This window comes from Amia ocellicauda, chromosome 21, assembly GCF_036373705.1.
Source record: "Amia ocellicauda isolate fAmiCal2 chromosome 21, fAmiCal2.hap1, whole genome shotgun sequence".
Classification (NCBI taxonomy): domain Eukaryota; kingdom Metazoa; phylum Chordata; class Actinopteri; order Amiiformes; family Amiidae; genus Amia; species Amia ocellicauda.
Window position 1 is genome coordinate 18238938 of NC_089870.1, and position 22989 is coordinate 18261926.

General features: G+C 39.3%; 1 protein-coding gene across 2 annotated transcripts; it reads right to left on the reverse strand.

Moving 5' to 3' along the window:
• Positions 1–419: 419 nt before the first annotated feature.
• Positions 420–22760, reverse strand: LOC136716987 (isthmin-2). 2 transcript variants are annotated; one of them, XM_066694448.1, is made up of 6 exons: positions 21768–22760; positions 14355–14612; positions 11388–11682; positions 6267–6407; positions 6080–6148; positions 420–5057 (listed from the first exon to the last, which is right to left on the reverse strand). In XM_066694448.1, exons 1-6 carry the CDS (start codon positions 21903–21905, stop codon positions 4540–4542), a joined length of 1419 nt encoding a protein of 472 aa, XP_066550545.1. In that variant the 5' UTR covers positions 21906–22760; the 3' UTR covers positions 420–4539. The 2 variants fall into 2 exon arrangements, with proteins under 2 accessions (XP_066550545.1, XP_066550544.1); XM_066694447.1 differs by having other exon boundaries at positions 14355–14615.
• Between the last annotated feature and the right edge of the window lie 229 nt (positions 22761–22989).

Here is a 22989-nt window from a genome sequence, read left to right on the forward strand (position 1 = left end):
GCGGAAAATGTAATGCTCTGGCCGTTTTCCATCGCTCAATACTTTATCATCCAGGTAGCAGTCTGTTTCTAATCAATCAGCCTGGAAGTTGGAAACTCTTTTTGTTGTTTTCCCTCCGTGTTCTCGTTTGTCTGACAGATTAAATGAAGCTTAAGGACAGTACTTTGATCACAGGCCTTTGTTCTGCTTTTGGCTGTTAGCGGCACGAAGAAACAAAGCTGAGGCAGATGTCTTTATATTTATCATATTTGTCACAGCACAATTTTTATTTGTAGCAAAGAATGACTTACAATTAAAAATAATAAGTGATACATTTTGTTTTGAAGTGGTGTAGTGTATGCAAATGGATTCCCTTTTCACGTAACAGATCCCATCAGAGACGTGTTTTTCATGTTCAATAGTGCACCTTGAAGATCATAGAATAGTAATCTGAATATTTATTTCAAAGCTCAAGCAATCATTAAACAATGGACAATAAATACTGTACAAGAATATATCTAATACCAATTTTTTAAAAAGCACAAAGTACATCATGCTAACAATACTTACATAACGTACACAGTCCTTTAAACAAAGAAAATGCAGCATTGTTTGCAAGTTATCCCTTTACAATAGTAACACAAACACACATTACAAAATGTTGGTACAATTAAAAATTTATATATACTTTAAATAAAGTGCCTTTCTTGAAAAAAAAAATGATATTTTTCAAAACTTGTTAACCTGTTATCTTATGTTTTACCATTCCTGATAAGAGGTTTGTAATGTAAACTTTCAGCTATAATTTGGCAACCTCACAATGCCAGATGAAAGCAAAAAAGGTCCCAAGTGTGAGAAACTGCTATTCTAGGTGAACTAGCAGGAGCAATTGCATTAATTGTTGTGACTAAATTCCTTGCCAAAACTATGAAATGTATGTTTTAATTGTTTTTTATATAGTGACTATTATTTTTTAAATAAATTCTGCAGATTAAGAAAATAGGTATAAGCTGTGCTCAAGACGTTTATCTGAAATGTAATTGTTGCTAAATATTAGGTTTTAAAGGTTGCCCTTAAAGTGCTAGGACAATTACTGACTGTGCAATATTGTTTATTTCAACGTGAATGTAATATTTGAACTTCGGCACAGAGGGCAAATAGAATGCATATATTAGAATTTTTGAATCACAAAAGTAAAATAAAACAATTCAAATAGAACAACGAGTTTAGCAACAATAAGACAGGTAAACTGATCAAACCTTGATGCAAACAGTTGTGTGATGTCACCCAGATGTCTCCACTAAAACCCCCAAAGGCTTTCAACTGATGCCTTTTGTGGTTTTGAGGATCAGAAATGCTGGCTGACCTTGAAAGAGAAATGGCTCAGCCCCTCTCTGGTGACAAGGAAAAGGGGGAAATGGTTTTGAAACAATCACTTTGCAAGAAACCTATCCAAAGCAAACATCGGTGAAAACAGTTATGTGATTTTTCCCCCCCTCTTTTAAGTGCTGCTTCAGTCAATATAATCTCTCAGCCTTTTATCGAGGGTACGCTGAGAGTACATACTGACCCACAGCCTGCATGGAAACTGTATTTAACAAAATAATAAAATATCTCACAGCAGAAGACTATAAAACTAGTTTTGCAGGTGTTATGCTGTTAGCCAGATTCCTATTTTGTTTGAAATGCAAATGAGGTGAAACTTTGTATTATACAGTGCATGGAAAATCTCTAGAACAATAGCTTTTTACAGCTGATGCACATTAGATGATGTTGCTGCCATCTGGCTTATTCACACAGACAATAAATCCATAAGTAAATTCAATAAAATCTGTTGAAATCAAGTTGAAAGATCTCTTCTTATGGATGTTAATGCCACCAATTGATTGCATCAGCTTTAAAACGATGTCATGTTTGTAAAATCACAATACTCTCCTCAGTTATTAATACAAAACAGTGTGGTAGCTTATTGATAAACCTCTACACCATCAACTCAATATTATGAAAGTGTATGGTTATGGGTTTGAACATTTCCTGGTATAAATGCTTTTGAAAACAAACATTTCAAACACTTGTCTTTTCTTAGCACCTGGTATCTGTTTAAAGCTATTTTTCTAGAACAGACTTCTTCAAAAACAGTTCTGCTCGGCGACAGATGGAGAATTGAATGTCGATATTATGGGAGAGCCTAAGAGCTTTTCTTTAAAAATGACACCTGTGTAGAAGTAACTGCCCATTTATCAGAAACTGCACGACATTCCCTAGAAAGGCTTCTGCTTTTTCTTGAAAGAAACGGACAGCCACTTCTCATGCAAAGTTGTACGATACAATAAAACCAACCATACTGAGAATCAAATACATTATAAACATGAAGTAAGCAATCAAAATACCATGTCTGATTTACAGTACTTATTATACATTCTCATATTGAATCTTTATATTAATATTTATATTCAAACGTAATAATGTATCTCAATTTGTTGACTATGATGCTGTCCAGTCGCAGTTTTTTTTTATAGCAGTGCAAATAGTATTCCCAGACCAGAAGTGTTTTCTAAACGAGTAGTTGTCTATTATCTATTGTAGCGGCAAAAGTTTGTTTTATATAAATTTAAGTAAAAACAAAAAGCAGACGCTCAGTATCTTACAGAACCGCCCTGGTATATACTTGAATCCTGTCTACGTTGAAAAAAACCTGCCTTTTAAGTTTTTTAATTTCTAATTCTTCAAATTTTTCTCCAGAAAGAGTCTTTTACATTTACAGTATGGGTCATTACATGTGTTGTTCTTTTGGGATTTCAAGCAACTCATTTTGCCATGACAATCCCAACAGTTATTGTTGCTAATTAAAATAGCACCATGAAATCTCTGTGCTTGACAGAATTTGACACAAAAACATTTTTTTCCCTAACCCACACTGCAAAAGCCGTCCAATTTTGAAATCTAACCAAAGCTGAAAATGCGTTCTTCCTGGATAAGGCAGGATTCTGTCAACACCAGACTTCAAAAATAAAACCCTCCTGTCAACAACTCTCAATAGCACAAAATCAGGATAAACAACAAAGTCCTGCATAGTAGGATTAAGGCTTTGAAACAACATCCTACATCAACAGAGCCCTTCGGTTGCGATTATGAGATTTACAATTTTCAAGAAATATCGTAGGTTAGGCTTCAGATTTATTTCAAATGTATACACCCCTCCCCTGCCCTTGGGACTGTGTTGGGGGGAGGAGAGGGAAAACATCCCAATGGAACCCAATTAATCTTATGATAATATGAATCCATCCTGCTGGAAACATAGCTTCGTGCCAATAGGTCAGTACCACTTAATTGGATATTTAAATGTTGGCTTTGATGTAAGGAGGAACTGACATGAAAAAGTTGGGGAACCCACTGCGCTTGGCTAATACTGTCAGAACTTGTCAGATGTTTGAACTTTGTACCTTCATTCAGGTTATCTAATTACATCCAAAACACGACTGGAACTAATATGGCTTCTGTGGCCCAAATCCATTCATTCAATTAAGCTTGTTTTTGTAATGTCTGTTAAATATACACATACACATTCTAACTTGTTTGGAATTGAATTTCACAATCATTCATTAACGATTGTGAAGAATCACACTTGATGAAATATGTCTTCCAAAGACTTTATAAACAAACAATGTTCTTTTGCCCAATCTCACACTATTTTAATATATTTTTCTTTCTTTTCCCAAGAGCAATACAAAATAAAAGGTTATGTATGATGTCTGTTTGACGTATTTCTACACCAGTGAAATAAAAATAATAATCATCATCATTTAGTGCGTTTGCTTCGGTTCTATCTAGATGGATCTGGCTCGGACCGGAGATGTGTCAACAGGAGCTTAAGTCTGGAAAGACGAAACTGACGCGCTGTTTGAATTCATTGAAATTGTAGCAGCTTGACCGGAATTCCTGTCATGAAACTTCAGAGTCTTTGAAACGGTCCCATACGGATCAAATAAATATAGTGTCCATGTTCCCAAAGATGTCGACTGACAACCTGCATCCACTTCTTAACCCCGTGAAACTGAAGTCAGCTTTTAGACTTTGTAGCAGCAGAGATTCTTCTGTGGAAGAAATGGTCTGGAGGAGAGGGGGCTTCTGGATGGAAGTATAAGTTTTAGCCGGTGTTCATTTTATTTCACATGAGGGCTGGTGAGTTTTTCATACAACAATCCAAGCTAAACTATTACTTTTTGAATGTTTCTAGTCCAGAACCCTAGGCAATGATGCGAGTCCTTTCCAGACCGATTTTAATCTTCCAGCAGTTCAAATCAAAGTAGGGCGTTTACTGTTTTCAAGGTTAAAGAAGTGACGCAGCTCTCTGAACTAACACAATCCCACCAGTAAGACTTATATTCATATATATACACATGTAAGAGCATTTCCACAGTAAAGAAAAGGTTTTGATTCCATGCTGAAATTTGTGAAGATGGCAACATTTGGAGAGAAGTCTGTTTTGTGCAATATTACGGTAACACGTTTGTTAGTGGAGATTTCTTGAGAGGAAAATAAAACGGGGAAAACAATAAATTAGTATTCTCTTGCTTCCTCCAGCTCATTCATGTACACGTCCTCGGCTGGATTTTCGGCGCACTGAAGGCCGTTGTTGGGTGGGCGCACGGCATGGAACCGGCTCCAGTCCCCCTTGCACAAAATCCATGGCAGCACGTCCACCTTGTAGTGCAGTTCAGGGGAAAACTCGGTGCTGATAAGATTCGGGGCCCCCGCGCCTTTCCCCCGGGTGATCAGTCTCATGTGGTCGTTGTAGCAGCAGTGTTGCGCCGCCAGCGTGGTGCTGTCGAAGGAGAGCATGGAGCGGACACAGAACCGGGCCGTGGGTTTGTAGATGTCCAGGCGTTCCTTGGGCCCGCTAGCGTCCCGCCACCGGTATGTCTTCTTCAGCTTCTCGTCGAAGATGTTGACAGCACTGTAGACCACTTCGGATGGGTAACTGCAGGGACAGCTGGGGAGTTCGGTCAGGACTTGGTGAAGATATTTCTGGAGGAAGTCGCTCTTACAGTTGAGCCACTTTTCACAGCTGTCCACATCTGCAGGAATTAATATTGAATTGAAAAAGTTAAGGACATCTCTCTCAGTGTATTAAACATACAAACATAATGAGAATTACTATTTTGTAACTATGTAATAGCTAAAAATGTGTTGGTTGTGGTCACTGTTTAGGCAAAGATTTCAAACAACCTCGCAGTCAAATTGTTTCATTGACACTAAAGCTTCGAAAACAATTCTCAGGATCTCAAACAGGTTATGATGTTTTCTGTGCTTAACTGTTGTAGGTCCTGGGGTTTGGTTCTAACAGGGATGATTAAAAACCCATCCCTGGCATCAACTGCATCAGAAACAGTTATATTCCACAGTGAATTAAAAAAACACTCCTTGCACTTTATCTCGCCTGGTCGTTGCACTGCATTCCTCATTATTATTCTAGAGTGAAACAGCTATACGAGGTTCATGTTTTTCTTAGGTAACAGCTGGAAATTGGGGAGCAATAAAGAAACAGAAATGGCAAATCAAGTATTTTCTGGAAGAACAGCCTGTATTTCATAGGCTATGTACCATTCTCAGAGGAGTAATACCCAATATCACGAACAGAGAGATTTCCTATGCTTTAACCAAGCTCCTGCTGCCTTCCTGTAATTACACTCCTCGTACACCCTTGTTTGAAAAGGAACAGACATTATGTGTTAATTAAAAAAACAAACTTTCAATCTATTGAGGTTCAGGTCTTAAAAACTTTTTTTAAATCATAAACATGATATGGGTCTGGATGAGGTTGTTATCCACATAATTACACATCATTAATTTAATTGTGGTTGTAGGTTAACATATTCAAAACTATCTTTTGTTACTTAAGACATACGCAGTTGACATTGTGTAACTTCATGCGACTTCCGCTTTTTTTCCCTTAACCATGATTGCTTTTAAAACTGAGAACAGCAAAAAAAATAAGTGTAAACTCAAACCACATGTCACTAGGATTGAGCCATACTAGTCCTGAGTAGGAAACAAGCATTTTCTGGGGGGAAAAAAGAATAAGCAACATTTAACTGACCTGCATCGAAAAGCTCGGTGCCATTTTCCGTGTCATACGGCATCAGGTCTGTTACTGCGTTCATATCGTCTTGAGATGCATCAAAATAGGAAGACAGGCAAAGATTAGATATTTAACTAGAGAAATCACGGATGACTTTCAGCGTTAGTGAATGCACTGGGTCTGTCCTCGGACGTGGAGTCGTTACCTGCACAACGGCTGAGGTCGCAGCTCCGGGACTCGGTGGCCGTACAGGCGTAGCCACAAGAGCGCACTCTCTTCTGGTTCCCGGAGCCACACGTCACGCTGCACGGGGACCAGGCGCTCCACTCGTCCTCCTCGTCGTACTCTGTGTGAAAAGAACGACAACAAACCAGTCAGAAGAGAGGCGTTGAACTCTTTTCAAGCCCGATACGTTGAATTCCCAGCGCCACCCGAGCCTTCAAGCTGCCCTCCTCTGTATAATCCTTTGGTAGGGTTTGCAGAACGTATTTTGACAACCTATAACAAATGGGGCTTTAAAAGATGTGCAAGGTTTATAAACTGTAATACGACATGGGCCTCGGTTAAAAGTTTCCCCCATCACAGTTGCACGATGAATGAAGATTTGTTTCTTTTAAGTCAGGGAGACTTCCACAATGCTTAATGACGCATGACTAAGTTAATAGCACCTATTTCTCAGTACAAATGTTATCTTTCTAATGAACAAGATGTGGGGCTAACTGTCAGGCTCCATTTTTGTTGTAATAAATACATCAATGCTACATTTTGCTCGTTTCAGCAAACAGAGCCGCCGAGATAAACATTTTCCATTGGCAGCATCCATTTCAGCAGAAACCATGGACCTGATGAACAATGCTTTCTCTTGGCCATTGTGTTAAAGAGATTTTAGTTTCAAAGTCAGCACACAAAATAAAAAGACGTTTCCACATTTCCACATGGAAGTATGAGTTGCTTACTTCCAGAATCGTACTGGTTCTCTGAACAACTTCCAATTAAGCAATGCTAAGATGCAGGACTCTGCTGCATACTTTAAATGCTTATCTAAGAGCGCTTAACCAAAACCATTGACTTATTTACAATTCTTAGTTTGTTTGTTTGATTAAAATTGAGATGAATCATGACCAAAGAGGTTTACTTGCCCAATAAACCTTTTCCTGACGCCAATAGGTGTCACAGACGTTTGTTTTCTGAACAATGAGCAGGGCAACTAAAGTCAAACAACCCCTTTGCTAGGCTATTATCACAGTTGTTTAAATTGCTTTAAAATGATAAAAAAAGATAATGTGTTTATAAGATTCAAGATTCGTGACCGCTATCACAGAGCATACATTGTGAAACGGAGCGATGTCAGTACAGCCCGTTAAGACACGGATCTTTTCGTCGCCACACATTGTGTTGAGGAACCTATGGGTTGCTGGTTATGAAGGGATTTTTCCAGACAGAAACATGTTTGGTCCAAAGTTGCCATCCAGTCTGATTGGGTGATGTATCAGCCTCATCTGACTTTTATCAGACGAGAAATGTATGTAGAAGGATGCTTGTCTGAGGAAGTTTAAGATCTCCGAGGTCCACGTTGGGACTTGTTTGTGTTACAGTGACTGAGAAGTGACTGATTGTGATGTTGGCTGAAGGTCCGTCATTATCTCTGTTGCTTCATATGAAAAGGCAGGTTTTAGACGGGAAGATGCTGGCAGGACATGAGATTTGGTCTCTTCTATATTTACAATTCCAGCTTTACAATCTGCAGATCAAAACCAGGGGTGTTGTTTACAATCACTGGAACAAAGAATAACGGCTGTTTTCTTTGCCACATTTACAAGACTGATATTTTACATAGTTACTGGGTATAGTTGGTTTGAGAACTAGAAATGTAGTTAATGTATGGTTTTAGTTCTGTCATATATACATTTAGAGATTTTATCATCTGAAAGCAAAGTTTTTCTCCATATTAATAATGTATTAATGTATCCTGAGCATACATGTGAGCTGTGGCATATCAAGAAACCAATCACAAATTTTGAAGAATACAACATTCTCTAAAAGAACAACAAACATTTTAGCCTGATCTATTTCTATATCCATCACCCTACCAAGGACTTTTGGTATAACAGACACAGATTATGTTGAAAAAGCACACAAACAACTACATATGCAACCACCAGAAAGTAAACAAGGTCCTCAGAAGAAAGACTTTGTTTTGTGAGACTTTCTAGTGGGATTGCGTTATCTCTCTGTTTTCGATTTCAAGAGATATAGAATTTGTAACAACAACAACAAAAAATGCTCGGTTGTGTAAACTATTATGGCAAATTCTTAGGAAAGTGGGTAGCTGCCTAAAAAGCATTAATGCACCAATGTCTGTAAAGTTTGGTTCGTTGTTTTGATATTTGTCTACAGAATTCAGCCGACAGCAATCTATGTCTCCAATGCATATGGAATATTACAAAACAAAATCAAAACTCTTGAATAAATAATAATGAAAACAAGACGACCCAGATTACAGACTAAGTGAGCTTTGAAATGCCTGTATTTGCACCATGTACATGGTTCGAGTCAAAAGAAAAGTCTCCCTTTGTTTTGTTGCTGCTTCCTATGCAGGTCACCCAGGAATAGATTTTTGGAATAGTTTTAATTACAGGAAAAGCTGAAACTGAGATGTGTCTTTAAATGCCCCAAATCTTAAAGCTAGCCACTTAATAAACATAGTTGCAGATGCAATGCTCTCCCCAGAACAGGGGATTAAATTCAAGACACAGCCTTAACAATATATGTGCATATCCTTTATTCTTCTGCCATTTTTATTCCCTAAAACCACATCAAGGGAATGGAAACTAGTTGAATCCAAAGCCTATGTCTCCAGGAGTACACTGGTTTACATACAAAAGAACAAACTGTGATTTATAATCCTAATTTAAAAGGTGGCAGTCATACAGTAAGCTGCTATGACTACGTGTGTAGCCTGTGAAGTAAACACAAATGTTACTTTCACTTTATATCAGCATCAATATCATGTTTCTCTGAACATTTGTAATGAAAAATAATATGATTTAAGTCATTTTATACCTGTATAGGTATACATTTTATACCTGAATGAATTTAAGCCATTTTATAGCCATTTTATACCTGTATAATGGCATAGATAGCTACCACAAAATTATGTATTACGTCCTGTGTATTATTAATCTTATAATATAATATCAAATATTAGACAAAAACAACAGGGAAATAAACCCTCAAAATAAAAGCAAAGCCAATGAGAAAGCATTTTAAATTAATGAATAAATAAAAAGGACTATTGGTAATAATTTCTATCATGCTACTTACTTATCTATAAAGGAGTTCCATTGTGGAGTGAACTGAAAATCTTCAGAAACGACTGGATGGGATTTTCCAATTTAGCCCCTTTAATTTAGTCTGCAGCTCAATAAATCTACCCAGTTGAAGGCACACCGCACTTTTCCCACCAGAAAAAAAATAAAAAACACAGAGTAATTTTATGCACAGCCCCCAAAAGCCCATGAATTTTTGAACTGGCTTAAAAGATTCGGAAAAACAGTGCAAAGTGCAGCCAGGGTCTGCGTCGCCGGATGAAAAGAATAGTTGGGGCTCGAACTGTCATCCCATGTCAGGCTGTGCTCCTAATCTCGCCATCTAATTGAACACAAATATTAGTTGTTTATCCAGTGGACCGGCCTCACGCTGCTATTAGCAAGCAGCCCGGCGGATCTTCAAAAGCCCGGGGAACCAAGAACCAGTGTCAACTTCAAAGAGCCCACAGACAATGCCCTGATGGTCGAGCGCTCGCGCACAGTTGCTAACGCGGCCAGCGAAGCCGCATCCTCTCTCCCTCCCTCTCTCTCCCTCTCTCTCTTTTTTTAGTTCTCGGTCTTTGCTTTCAGCGACAGCATCTTTTTTTACATTTCCAAAGGCCTGAAGAATGCCGGGCCTTGGATGAGGACAGCCAGTGTGCAACGGGCGTGCCGAAATTACTTAAATATTCCATTTAGAAAACAATGGTCAGTTGTCTCACTTGGATGTTAATAATTTAGCAGAGCTCTTTTGGCAAGCCCTGGCAAAAAGCGGTCACTTATTAAAGTTTCTTTCTTCCCCCCCTCTGTCAAATCTCTGGCAGGGAAAACTCAAATAATCTCGAGGCAACCACTGATTTTACAGGGTTTCAATAACTATATGCCTACATTATTAAGTGTTCAGATTTCAAATGTCATAATAAATCAGATATATAGATCTTAAACGAGTCCACTGATTATTGAATAGAAAACACAAACTTTATACTTATGTACAATACAATATAAAGAGACCGTCTTTACAGGAGAAACAATTGAAGGTTAGAGATACAGTACTTATGATCCAAATGATAAAAGTGAACGCATTAATAGCTAATGGCCGATCTGACCCTGTTGGGAACATGTACGTCTGTTACAGGTTACAGAACAGTCACACAAGTCAGCTCAGGTATGGAGATTTAACATGAGTGGCCATTGTTGCCTTGTAGTTTTGCATGCTTTATCACAATTAAAAACATGAAAGACACTCCTAGCCAGGTTTCAACAATACCATCTTCTTGTGTGACCTTTCCTCACACTCTTGTTACTCTGGACGGGGCTGGCCGTCAGTGCCAAGAAGTGAACCGCAGTCTTACAATATGAATGAAGTCTCCATCGTCGGATACTGTTATTCTTTATGCAGCATGTGAGATGAAGAATCGTTGAAAAAAAAAAAAAAAGATTTACATGAAGAATGCAGTAGCTGTGTTTGTTGGCAAAAACACAGAGTCTTTCCTTTTTTGCAAGTAACTGATAGAAATCAGGCGGAAATCCATGCGGGTTGTTAGAAGATCAAAATGTTTATCTAGCGGGCCTGCGTGAGCCTTCGAATCATAAATCATGTCGAAGAAAAGAACATTTAGAGGCCTTGTATTGCCATTTAATCCAAAGGAGGAAATTAGTTTAGCACAAGTGTTTTCATATCACTACGACGCTGTAGAGTCTGAGGTTTATAAAGTCAGTGCCGGGTGAAAGTATTCAATATGAGATGTACCAGCTTTTAAAGCAGGGGGTTGCACACACATCGTTTAGAGATAATTGTGTAAACTTGAAGCATTGAGGATGTTACGACCAGTTTAATAAACATATACACTGAAAGAAAAACTTTATTTAACCTATGGCTTGGATTTGGAACTAGAATATATCCTCTTGGGGTTTGTGTAAGCGTTCTGCAATAGACATAGAGACTCTCACAGAGATGCTGGTTTGTCCTGTGCGTGTCTCGAGTCAACGGACGCTAAAGCAGGACGTTTTTGACTCACCGTAGTTGTCCTTGGAGTCCCAGCCCTTGTTCCACCTGCCGTCCCAGTCCCTGCCCACACCACTGAGGACAGACTCCTCGCTGTCGTACTCGAAAGCGTAATCGTCCTCCGTGTCCTCCAGGCTCATCGTACCCGTGCCGTCCTCGCCTGAGTCCGGGTATTCCCAGAACAAGGGCCAGAACAGTTTCTTGTTGCCCAACCAATCCACCGAGGACAGGGACCAGTCGTTGCGGCTCTCCTTCAGGAGGTCCATCTCCATCTCGGTCTGGGGGTCATCTACGACTTCAATGGTCACCTGGAAAAGTCGAGAGTTTCTCTTTGTGGTAAGGATCGTGTAGATTAAAACATATAGCATGAATACTATGATTATGCAATATTATATAATCTCACTACAGTGCATTGTGGGTTTTGGTTGGGTACCAATACAGGAGAAATGAGTAAGAAAACTAAAACACTCATTGTAACAGAAGCCTCTACACACCTCGATTACAGATCCCCCGATGCCCCCAACTACAGCGGCATTTCCGACTCACCAGGGTTGCCCAGGCTACAAAGTATCACCACTGAAATGGCTTTGATGGAGAAGAATGTAACTGATTCAATGTTTCCTGCGGGGCATGAGATACTCTTCTACTGGCAAGGATCAAAATCAAAATAATTGGGCAGATGCCAGTTAGCCGGTAGGCGAGTAAACTCTGACCTTGGCCTTCCAATACAATTATCTCGCCCTTGTTGTGAACGTTGTGAATCCAGCCACACCGGGATACCAGCTCGTAAGTCAAAGAATGTAGCATTTCAGTTGCTAGCAGTTGGATATGTCATCTGCAGCCACAAAGGTTTGCATTTTACATGACTAGACTAGTTCTGTACAAGGTTAGCAGTACCAGCTGCAGATAGCAATGTCTCGTGTTGATTTAATGGTCCAGAACAAAACTAAGCTAAATGGGGAAAAGAGATGTTTATTTTCTTTACAAATCTGATGGCTGTTACAAGTGTTTACAAAAAGGCAACAACAACAACAGCAACCTAACACAGTTATCCCAGTTCACAAGGGAAGGCACCGACAAATGACTTTATATCAATATCTTGATACCAGAATCAAAGCAAACTTAATTTTGAAACATATATCAGCAGTGAAATGAAATGAACTGAAATGCTCTGTATTGAATCAGACAAATCTTAGTTCTTGTTCCTGTTCTCTATATGGATTAAACCACCAAATTATGAATTACATTATCATCAAATATATCCAGGGTTTTATGTAGCATTGGCAATTACCTGCATCGGCACCGATTTCATAAAGCATAATCTGCCCCGTTTTATTTAAATCAATCTTTCACTTCACCTCAGCTATAAATGTAAAATTTGGATCTGCTTAACTAAACCTCATTAAAATGTGGTGAGTCATCATAAACAGCTCCTTAACATATCTGCTCCCATTATTGTCAGTAAGTCATCGAAGGAGAACTTTTTGTGCTACACTTAACGGTGTTCTCATCTAACAGGAGTCGTGAGCTGGTGTGCCAATTTCTCGCAAATGTGCTCATCGAGAAATAACTTTTAAAGAACGCTGTGCTGAGTCATACAGTGTACGCTTTACTGAGCTCTGGAGTTTACACGGCACAATAATGTGCAAACATGGGAAATGCCTGGCTACATGTATACATTAATAAAGGGTAATTGTGTAACTTGTAAATTGGATGTATACCACATGCATTCAAAGATGTGAATTAGATTGCTGCATTAGAGAGATACATGTAGCATTGGTCATTAACATATAGGTTTCATTACCTATTTTTAAGATTAATCATGTTTATATTAATTTAATACTTAAAGGAAAAATCTACAAAGCCTAATTATCCAAAGAGCCTCACAATGTGTTGCCTGTAGGACTCGGTATTTCAGTATTATGCTTGAGAATTCCACAATAGGGTGAAACATAAGCAATTTAACTGCAAATCCTAACCACAGAGTCAGAAACCAAGTCACTTTCATGGAAGATAGATAATGATCTGATATAATGAATAAAACAACAGCTTTATTTCTTTTCTTGAACCCATTAAATGGATATAAAATAATCTACAATTCTCACATGAAAAGTTCTCAGACTGAGAACACATACAAAGATCATTCCGAAAATTGAAAGGAACCCTTTTCTCTTGACTTCGTTAATCCATGTTTTCAATTAAGCTTTTGGGGACTCTTTCGATTTAGATCACACTAGTTATCTCCTGCTGACTTGCTCAAGGCACTGTTTAAGACAACTGTGTTTCCTGTTATTATCTGGTATTATTTAATCATCAGACCACACTTACAAAACCTCTCCATTGTGCCATTTGTAATGTGTTTGTATTATGTGAGGCTGAAAGAATTTATGTTACACTCATCAATTACTTTATTTGCAAATCCTCTTAGGAAATACTGATTTGCGAAACTTATTCGTTGAATTAGAGACAATGAGACAATGCCTGGTGTATGAGAGTGTGCTCTGACTCTGTGTAAATACACCTTGAGACAAATCTGCTTGAACCAATAACATTATAGACTGTAAGCTCGCTGTAGAAATAAACAGTTGTAATTAAGACCTGATGCTTGTATAAATATTGACATCACACTTCTACTTGAATAGGAATAGTAAGAAATGGACGTGACTGATTGTTTTCAATAAAATAATTACAGTACCCTGCTGTTTTGGATCAAATATCACTTAGCTAACCCAGGTTATATGTGTTAGTGTCACTGTTCTGAGAGTTGGCATTAAAACATAATACATACCTTTTTAATTTACTGTAATGGTATGACAATAGAAGAACAACAGAGAGGAAATGGAAACGAATTAAAAAGCTTATAATTGGCCTCTGAGCAACAATAAACCCTTCTGGATCTCCCTACTTAAGGAAAAGAAACTGAACATCTTAGGTTGACAACAATTTTTCAAAATGGCGTGCTATCGTTTCTTGAACCTACCTGGATGTTTGGGTTCTGTGAGTTGAGGTCTGCGTTGGCGAGGTCGGGGAAGTTTTTGAGGTCCAGGATGAAGGGCTTGGTTTCCTCGGTGTCCGATCTGGGCTGGCTCTGGACGTCCCCCAGGCGCTGGCCCGAATACCGGCGCTTGTGCCGGCGTGGGGCGGGCGGGAGGCTGCGCTTCCAGCTCTTCACCTGGTTGTTCAGCTGCATGACCTCGCGACCCGGCTGGGCTGCCCTGGAGGCTGTCTGGATTTTTGCCTGCTAGAAAAAAGCAATAAAGTTACTACATAAAAGTGGTTACACATCGTATTCAATCACAATGCACCCAACAGCCATCTGAGAGCAATATTTCAAAAGGATAGGTATATATAAGCTTTTTTAATGAACAGCTTCCTTGCTGTTATGTGTATTTGGATCAGGAAATCACAGACTAATTAACTTACCTTGAAACTGACAAGATTGAATTGAATCGGTACTTTAAAATGGAAACATCTTTCAGACATTTGCATGGGTGATTTGGCTCCTTTCAAATATCTTGTTCATATTCCACAGTATGTTTCAAATGAAAGCTTATCAAAAAAACAACAAATGTTTTCGAAAGACTTCCCCACCACTAATGGTATTGTTTCAGAAAAGCACATCGGTCAGATTCAAAGCAGGACTTTATCAACCGTAAGATCCATCAGGAAAGCATTAAGACAGGTAAAAGTATGAAGGTCGCTTTCAAATCTCTGTTGACATCCATCCCACAAAGCGAAGATCATGAGGTGAGGAGACGATTTCCAGATTCCCTTTTCCTCTGTGGTAATCAATTCCTTTCTCCTGGAGGCACAGTTCAAGGTATTAACTAAAGAGGCCTGTGCCAGATTTTCCAGTTTTAATGAGATCAGGATTGAAATCTGGGACCCCAGGGATGCTTGGTGTTAGTTTGAACCTGTTGTGCCACCATACCACACAGCTACAAAGGCCGACTTTCCAGCTTTGCTGTGAACTCCAAGCGTAAAGCAGCTGTGGTTTTTTAAAGTTTAGATTTCAGCTAAGCCAACCCATCTGCAATAAAATATCCAACATATGACAGCATTTTAGTGCTGGACAGAGGCCAAGAGAACTCTACAATGTGGTGGTGTTTAAACACGAAACCTGGACAGATAAAACGTTCAAGAATCGCGGCCGTAGAACACTCAATACTTTATGCAGCTTTTGTATCCCGTTAAAATCAGCTGGTATGTTCAATTCTAAAAACAGATGGTTAATGTTAGTGTAATACCCAGCTAAACTGATTTTGTAAATTCTTGGATGCTTGCCTGGGATGCCACATGCAGGTAAATTATTACACACTATGGGATATGTATCTGTGCTTAATCTTCATCTGGTTTACTTTAATCTGGAGTCCAAAAGTCTGCAGTAAAACTGTTTGCCCGAATCCCCAATCCCACATTGGAAATATCCTCTCTCTGAAATTCCCATATTGTGTTGGAAGCGCAGAAGAAAAGAAATACTGAATTAATTTATTAAGAATAACCTCATAATTATTTTCAGTGACTAGCAAATGTCCTGGCGTTTGCAAAAGATTAAAAAGGTACACTCCAGATATGGCTCAATATAAAAACAAGGAATTGACGCTATATCGAAGTTCTTGTAAGCATCTCCTTTGTCATGTGTGGCAGACACCAACAACATGAGTGCATATAATTTTTATAAATCCAGAACTACCTAAAAACAAAGGAATGCAACATTGGGAAATCATTAAACTTATGCGCACAGAAATGTCAACAGTACTTAAATTAGAGTTCTTGTATAAACATTGGTACAGTGCCAATATGCTACATTTTACATGCCTACATTTTGGCATGCACCCACCTGAAGTTTACCTTTTTAAAATGTCTATTAAAGTCTCTCAGTGAGCACAGCTGTTTGCCCCGAGCCATTTGCATGCCATGTGGGGGAGAGCAATGCCTGAAATTGATGCTGTTTTACCTGCAATTAGGAACAGATGATTTCTATAAGGGCCACTTTAATCCTGATTAGTGGAGCACTTCAAAGAGACGCAATCCTGAAGCAAAACCCAGCCATGAAACTGACTTGCACACGGCACAACTCCACATCAAAGGTAACGTTTCCCAGGCATAAATCAACCAGATCTGTGGGGGTGGAATCAGTGTTGTACGTGTTTTACGGCGTGTCACAATAGGTTTTTGAATATAGCCTGTATTGTTTGAACAACAGTCCACATCTGAATACATATCCTACTACCAAGAGTCTCTGAAATAAAACACGAAGCTGCCAGGGGTTCAGATCCCAGACAAAAGTTGTCCAGATATTAATTGCCTGTTTTCCGTACATCTGGCTCCCTGATCTGATTAACCCCTGATTCCTAGTGACAGAAGGTTTCTCTGATCAAAGAGCTCGGCTGATCACATGCACTGCGAGATCAGGGAGCTTTTGGGGGCTCTGTCTCTTGCACACATGGCCGGTCTGGCTCTCCTTGAACCATCACTTATGGAAATATGGGCTTCCACACAATGTGCTTCACGGGCATACCTGGACTGTGATTACAATAAAAATAATAAATAATAAAGCTGTATCAAGGTGTATTTCACAGGACCCAATATGAGCCTAAAAATCTGGACCGATTACATAAGTGCTCGTTATTATTTGTTCCGCTGGGCAGCCAATAAATTAATTCCTTCCCTCCGTCATGACTTTTAGATATAACAGCAAGTCCTTGATTTAAATCCCACTCTCATCTTGGGATTACAACAAGATACAATTCACACAGGTGTTATTTTGTCTGATTACACAATTATGTGTATCTGTTGTCCAGGATCACAGACTAATCAGACATGCATGACTGTCTGAAGTCTTCACAGTTTTCTAGTCCCTACATTCTTAAATAACCACAATCAAAAATAGGCATGGCAGTGATGGGTACAAATATGTTTCTGTATTGACATTTTCATTTTCTGCACAGTGTTTTTGAAGCCATTTCTGCTGTTTCACATCAGTGGCATAAAGTTCACTGACTGACAGAAAATGGGAGAAGGGCCTCAATCAATTCTACTAAGCACACGATTGGACAAAACACCCTCTAACTCCTGCTGGCATTTTTATTTAGCAAACAATTCTGTGACAAGTAGAAAGTCACTTTAGCTAAATTGAGTTATCAGATTAACTTTACTTGAAAATATAATGAACCCAAATGTCTATCAGAAGCTTTGAAGGGATAACTCTTGTCATTTCATGAAAAACTGAAAAAGAAAAAGTAGGCTACAATGAATTTAGAATGACACTATTTTCAACAAGTAGTAAAAGGTCCCTCTAGTCTCAGCTAATCCCAGTCTCTCTGTCTTCAATGTGTTTTTAAAATGCTATTGAGTTACTAAACAGAGACCTTCGCTGTATAATTCTGTCAAAGCAAGCAATCAGAATTGTCCACATTTCTTAGTACATACAGTATATTTGGATACAGATTTCTTTGACAGCATCATAACACATTGCCAGAAGTTACAGGACAAGGGAAAAGCCATACATTACAGTGGAAAACTGACTGGTCTTTCATAATGTTAAAAAAACATATAGGTCTGTTTTTATATTTAAAAGAGGGAAGATATTTTCCCCTATGGCTGTATGTTTATAACTCTGTCAGATTGCTTTATTCTTCACAATGTTGTTATACTGTTAAACACCTAAGAGTATGGGAAGTGAAATCTAAGAAAAGGACGTTGAAATCTACATTACTTAAACTAGTCATGGCTGGCTTTGCTCAAATGGAACTAGAGACCCCAGTGTCAGTGTTTTTTTTTTCGATACATGGCCCCTTTATTCACCTCCCAGGAGGAAATTCATTCTGACATCCTGTAGCTGATTAAATAAATGCATTTATCTACGGAGACATTGTAAAGATATTTTGGCAAACTCGATTCAAACACAAAACTTAAGCATGGAAACAGAATGTGTAGAACTTACATTAAAGGCTCCGAGCAAATATGACATTTGCAAAACCTCTATTTCTATGCAAATTCATGGGGACCTCCATTGTACGGTGGTGTGGGTGTACGAGTGTGTGTTCAAGTGTGAGTGAGCCCTGCCTTTCAATCCACATATGTTTCGAGTGAAATAGAAGCTGGTGTTTCTTCATTAAACCCAGAATACAAATTCCAGAGGTCTCTTGCCACCTGTAAACTGTCTACTGCAGCACTGCAAAGTTGAAGCTCGTAGCGTACAGCTTGAACAGATAGATTATGGTTTACAATTTCAACTTAACCTCCATTACAGTATGGGACATCTGAGAGCTTTCTGCAGTGAGGCAATGTGATAAAGACCAGAAACGTGAACTGCTGGACAACTTTAGACATTTTCAGCCTTTGCAATATGGGGCAACAGTGTCCAAAAGCTTTGAAGAAACCTCATTAATAAATATTACTTTCTGCATTACTGCAGACTCATCATTGCACATAATTTGCACAATATTAAAATTGTGCTTTCCCCCCCCAAATCTGATTTCAAATGTCAACTTCTTTCAATGCTTATATATGAGCATGTGTTGAACTGTGAGCAAAATACATAACACACATCTTTTCAGATCTAAATATTTGCTTAAAAATATATATTTTATTATAATTGTGCCATGTTACGTTGATGTCAATATTTAATTCTAACATTTTGTATCAATAAAGATCTATCACTACACAATAGTAATTAAAATGTTTTTGTATTTATTGAGGCCAATTTAATTGAATTGTAATTTGAAAAATGGATGAACTCCATAAGATCCAATGGCTTTCCAGTTAGGTTTCTAAATGTAAGACTGATGCCACATGTTGCTGCACAATAACTCACTGTACCAACATCTCCATGTGATGTGATTTGATGTGATGATCAACACAAGATTCAGGATCCTTAATTCTTCTTAATTTATTGATAAATGATGCCTTTTCTATTTATCTCTTTGAAGCTCTCTTTAAGCCCCGGTGCAGTTTAAACTCATTATCAGATCAAAGCTATTTAACCAAAGCACTGAAAGGCCTGTGTTTTTAATTACCTCTTTAGTGGTGCACAAAAACTACTAAAACACTGGCAGTTGAGAGCATGTTGAGAACTAGTGTTTCTCCTTTAATTGCATTATTTAACTGCAGTATCAATACAAAGGGAAGTTAAGATAAAGTGCTGTATTTCAGTCAAATGCTTGTTTTACCATATTGTTCAATAGGGATGTATTGTAATACAAGCCCTGCTACAGTTATAGTATATCTACAATGCTTATGAAGCATAACCTGATAATATGACTCAGCTTGAAGTGAAATTACTGAAATTCACATTTCAAGAAAAAACACTGAATGAAACAAAAAAGGAAATAAGCAAGAAAGAGGAAAACGAGATGTTTCTGTGCAACAATCAATCAATATGCATGCATTTATCTGGCAGCTTCCAGCATGGCTTCATATTATTTTAAGATGATAAGTGTATCATTTTGGAGTTGACAATCATATCTACAAAGAAGGTCACAACTTGAAGTATTAAACAAGATTACTGAAGCGATCAGACAGAAGTTTGGCTTGACGTGAAGGGAATGCTTTGTGGATCATTCTAATTTTTTCAATTCCTACCACTAGTTGTCTACTAGTGCAGATAATCCACACAGTGTACATTACTGTGCTAGTGCCTGTTCAACTCAGCAAGTCTGCACCTCACAATGCTTTGAACACAAGGTAAAATGGGCATCTATACACTCTCCAGTGTTTGGCTTTTGTGCTTGACGTCACAAGAAGTCAGCCTAACAGGTCTGACTGTAATTAAAGCTAGTGGCATGGCATGAACAACCATACAAAACTGGAATGATGTCCCTCAGAACATTACCATTGTGGAAGAGTCAACATCAAAACATTTTACATCCCAGGATCAGTAGATATAACGGACAATGTTTACATTCCAGTTACTTTAAACATCACATTTGGTGTTGGTCTCCATGTAAAGCAGATTAGATAGCTATAAGGCAATTAGGTTACCTTAAAGACCTTATTGAATTATACCTCAGAATGTGTTATTACAATCTTAGACAAGTTAAATTGATCATTTTGGGGCTGTTATACATTTAATCACCCTCTGATTTACTATCCAAAGATCAATGCAACTCCACACTCAGGAGCATCGCTCTTCTTGAGTCCTTGGCTACAACACAATAATTTAACTATAATATTCAGATCAATAAATCCAGCAAACACCCTTCACACCACGCACATTGACTGGAATGAACATACGACCATGCTTGAGGGAAATCTGAATAATGATCAAATAAACTCCCATTTCCATTCTTGTTCTCTCCAAAAGAATAATGCATGCGTCCCCTTTTGGCCGGCCTATCGCACGTGTAGCACAAACAACCTGTTTCAGTGAAACAACATTACACATCCTTGTGCCTTTTTTTCAGTGTGAACTCCTCGTTCTCTCTTGTGCAGCCCAGACTGATGAATAGTGTGCTGTGAGAGAGTTCAGCCTCCACATGTTTAGAATGACAGATACATTGAAAACACAGGCTCATGAAAGTGGAGAGCAAAAGAGGACCACAAGAAAAGTAAGTATCCCTTCTTTGAAACGTTTCCGGTGCTTCAGCTATGACTTATGTTAGATGCAGTGACATATTGCAGCTGTAGTTATATTTCTGAACAGCTCAAAGAACAAGCTCAAGTTAAAATGACAAGTAGGGGTTTTCCCTTGGACTCCCCAAAACACTGTTCACCTGTGTGCACCATGTAGCACCCCAGTGGGTAGAGATGTTGTTACTACTGTGTGTGTTGTTATTAAATATCTATAACCAGCATTAAGACATCATTTCGTAGTGATAGAGAACTGGTAATAAACTCTTCCGAGCTTCGTGTGTGTTGTGCCCTATAAACGTTGATATTATTTTAAATAGCCCAATAAAAAACACTACCGCATCACAGGAGACGCACATTTACATTTACGTTTAAATTAAACATAATATGTTCTATATTAAAAGACAAACAACAACAACAAAACCTAGGCTATCTTATTGCCTGAATTAAAAGTATTTCACTTTGCGTAAATATTATATAAAACGACACCCTCTTTTTCGCTCATATAGGGTCCCGTTGCTGCAGCGCATATGTCTACACGTTTGCGCAGATCTGCACAATCCCAACGCTCCCATTGGTCGGAAGTGCGCTCCTCAAACTGTGGAAAACATGTGCTTATATTAGAAAAGTATAATGTGGTGCAATGTACGCACACTTATAAGTGGTACTGTCAACTGGCAATCAAATAGAGACAGTGCATGCTCTTAGTACCAACGACCACAAATACAGACCCCCAGTTTTAAACCCAAGACAGTGGAAGCAAAGAAAGCAGACAGCAAAGCGCAAAAACACGCACACCACCTTATCAATGCTGGCTCACCTGCACAGATGTGCCACCCCTGGCCCTCGGCGGGCTGCTCTTGGGCTTTTTAGCGGGGAAGCCCTTGCCCAACACCAGGAGAAGTGTCAAGACGGCGAGCCACAGCAGCCAGGGCGCTGTCCCTCGGACCCGGGGCATCTCTCTCCAAAGCGCGCAGAAAAACCACCACTTTGAGTTTGAGAATAGCCTGGCTTAGTCCACAGAGGCCCTGCAAGGCTATGTGTGTGATCTTCAGGACAGAGGTGAGGTGGTCCTGGCTTTCCTCCGCAGAGACCTCTCCACTCTTCCACTCTCTGCCTGGGCACGTTGTCGTCCCCCTCCCCGGCTGCGCTTTGGTGGTTTGTGTCCAGCACTTGCTAAAAGCACAGAAAGTGTGTGTTATTGGCTTAAAACAACCCCCCGGTCATTGCATGAGTGTGCAACGATCAATCCCACTCTCTTTCCTGTGATCGGCGCTGATCCTGGCTGGTTTTAAACGTGCGGGCTTACAAGTCGCACTTCTCCATCCCTGCGCCTCTGGAGAGCCCCTTTACACTTGTGCGCTGATCTTGAAAGCAGGTTTGCTCGTCCCCCCGTCTCTGGCGTTTGTCCATGTGCTCATGTGTCTCTCCTCCACTGAGGACAGATCAGTCTCTGTCCCTTTTCCTGCCGATTTGCCCAGACACAGTCTTATCCACGCACGTTTGCGCTGCTCACGTCTGGATCGAGTGGCAGAGACTGTCGGACTCTTTGCGACTTGTTTTTCTCCCCCTGCAATGACATCTGGGGCTCAGGCTGCCCTTCCAGTGCGGGGATCCCAGTGCAGACCCCTATCCTCAGCTGGGATGGGATGTGAAGAGTTACTCTGATACCTATACACCCGCCTGCTCGTACGCCACTCAGTCTCCCCCTCTGCTCTGCGCTCCTCTGGGCTGGATTTGAAGTCTCCAGGCTGGGATCGCATCTCCCCGAGTTGGTGTGACGTTTGGGAGGAGGGTCCCGAAGATCAAATAGACATCATGAAAGAATGAATGAAGGAGCGAATGAATGAATTACTCGCCAGAGCTGATTGAAAAGGGGGGACAATGAGAGGATACATGATCAGACCAGAGGGGGGAGAACAAACAGCCAAACAGAAGGGATGTCGTTCTGGTGCAATCCAATACGCAAAGGTGATCATTTTAACGTAAATTGTTTTTACTTGGTGATTATATGAAATGTACATAATATACTAGTTATAAAA

Bases quoted from the DNA above. Each gene is read 5' to 3' on its own strand.
- LOC136716987 (XM_066694447.1), bottom strand. From the start codon at position 21,905: ATGCCCCGGGTCCGAGGGACAGCGCCCTGGCTGCTGTGGCTCGCCGTC. The intron at 14,616-21,767 runs GTGAGCCAGCAT...GCTTTTTTCTAG, and splicing joins GGGGTGGCACATCTGTGCAG to CAGGCAAAAATCCAGACAGC. The intron at 6,149-6,266 runs GTAACGACTCCA...ATGCATCTCAAG, and splicing joins CGACCTCAGCCGTTGTGCAG to ACGATATGAACGCAGTAACA.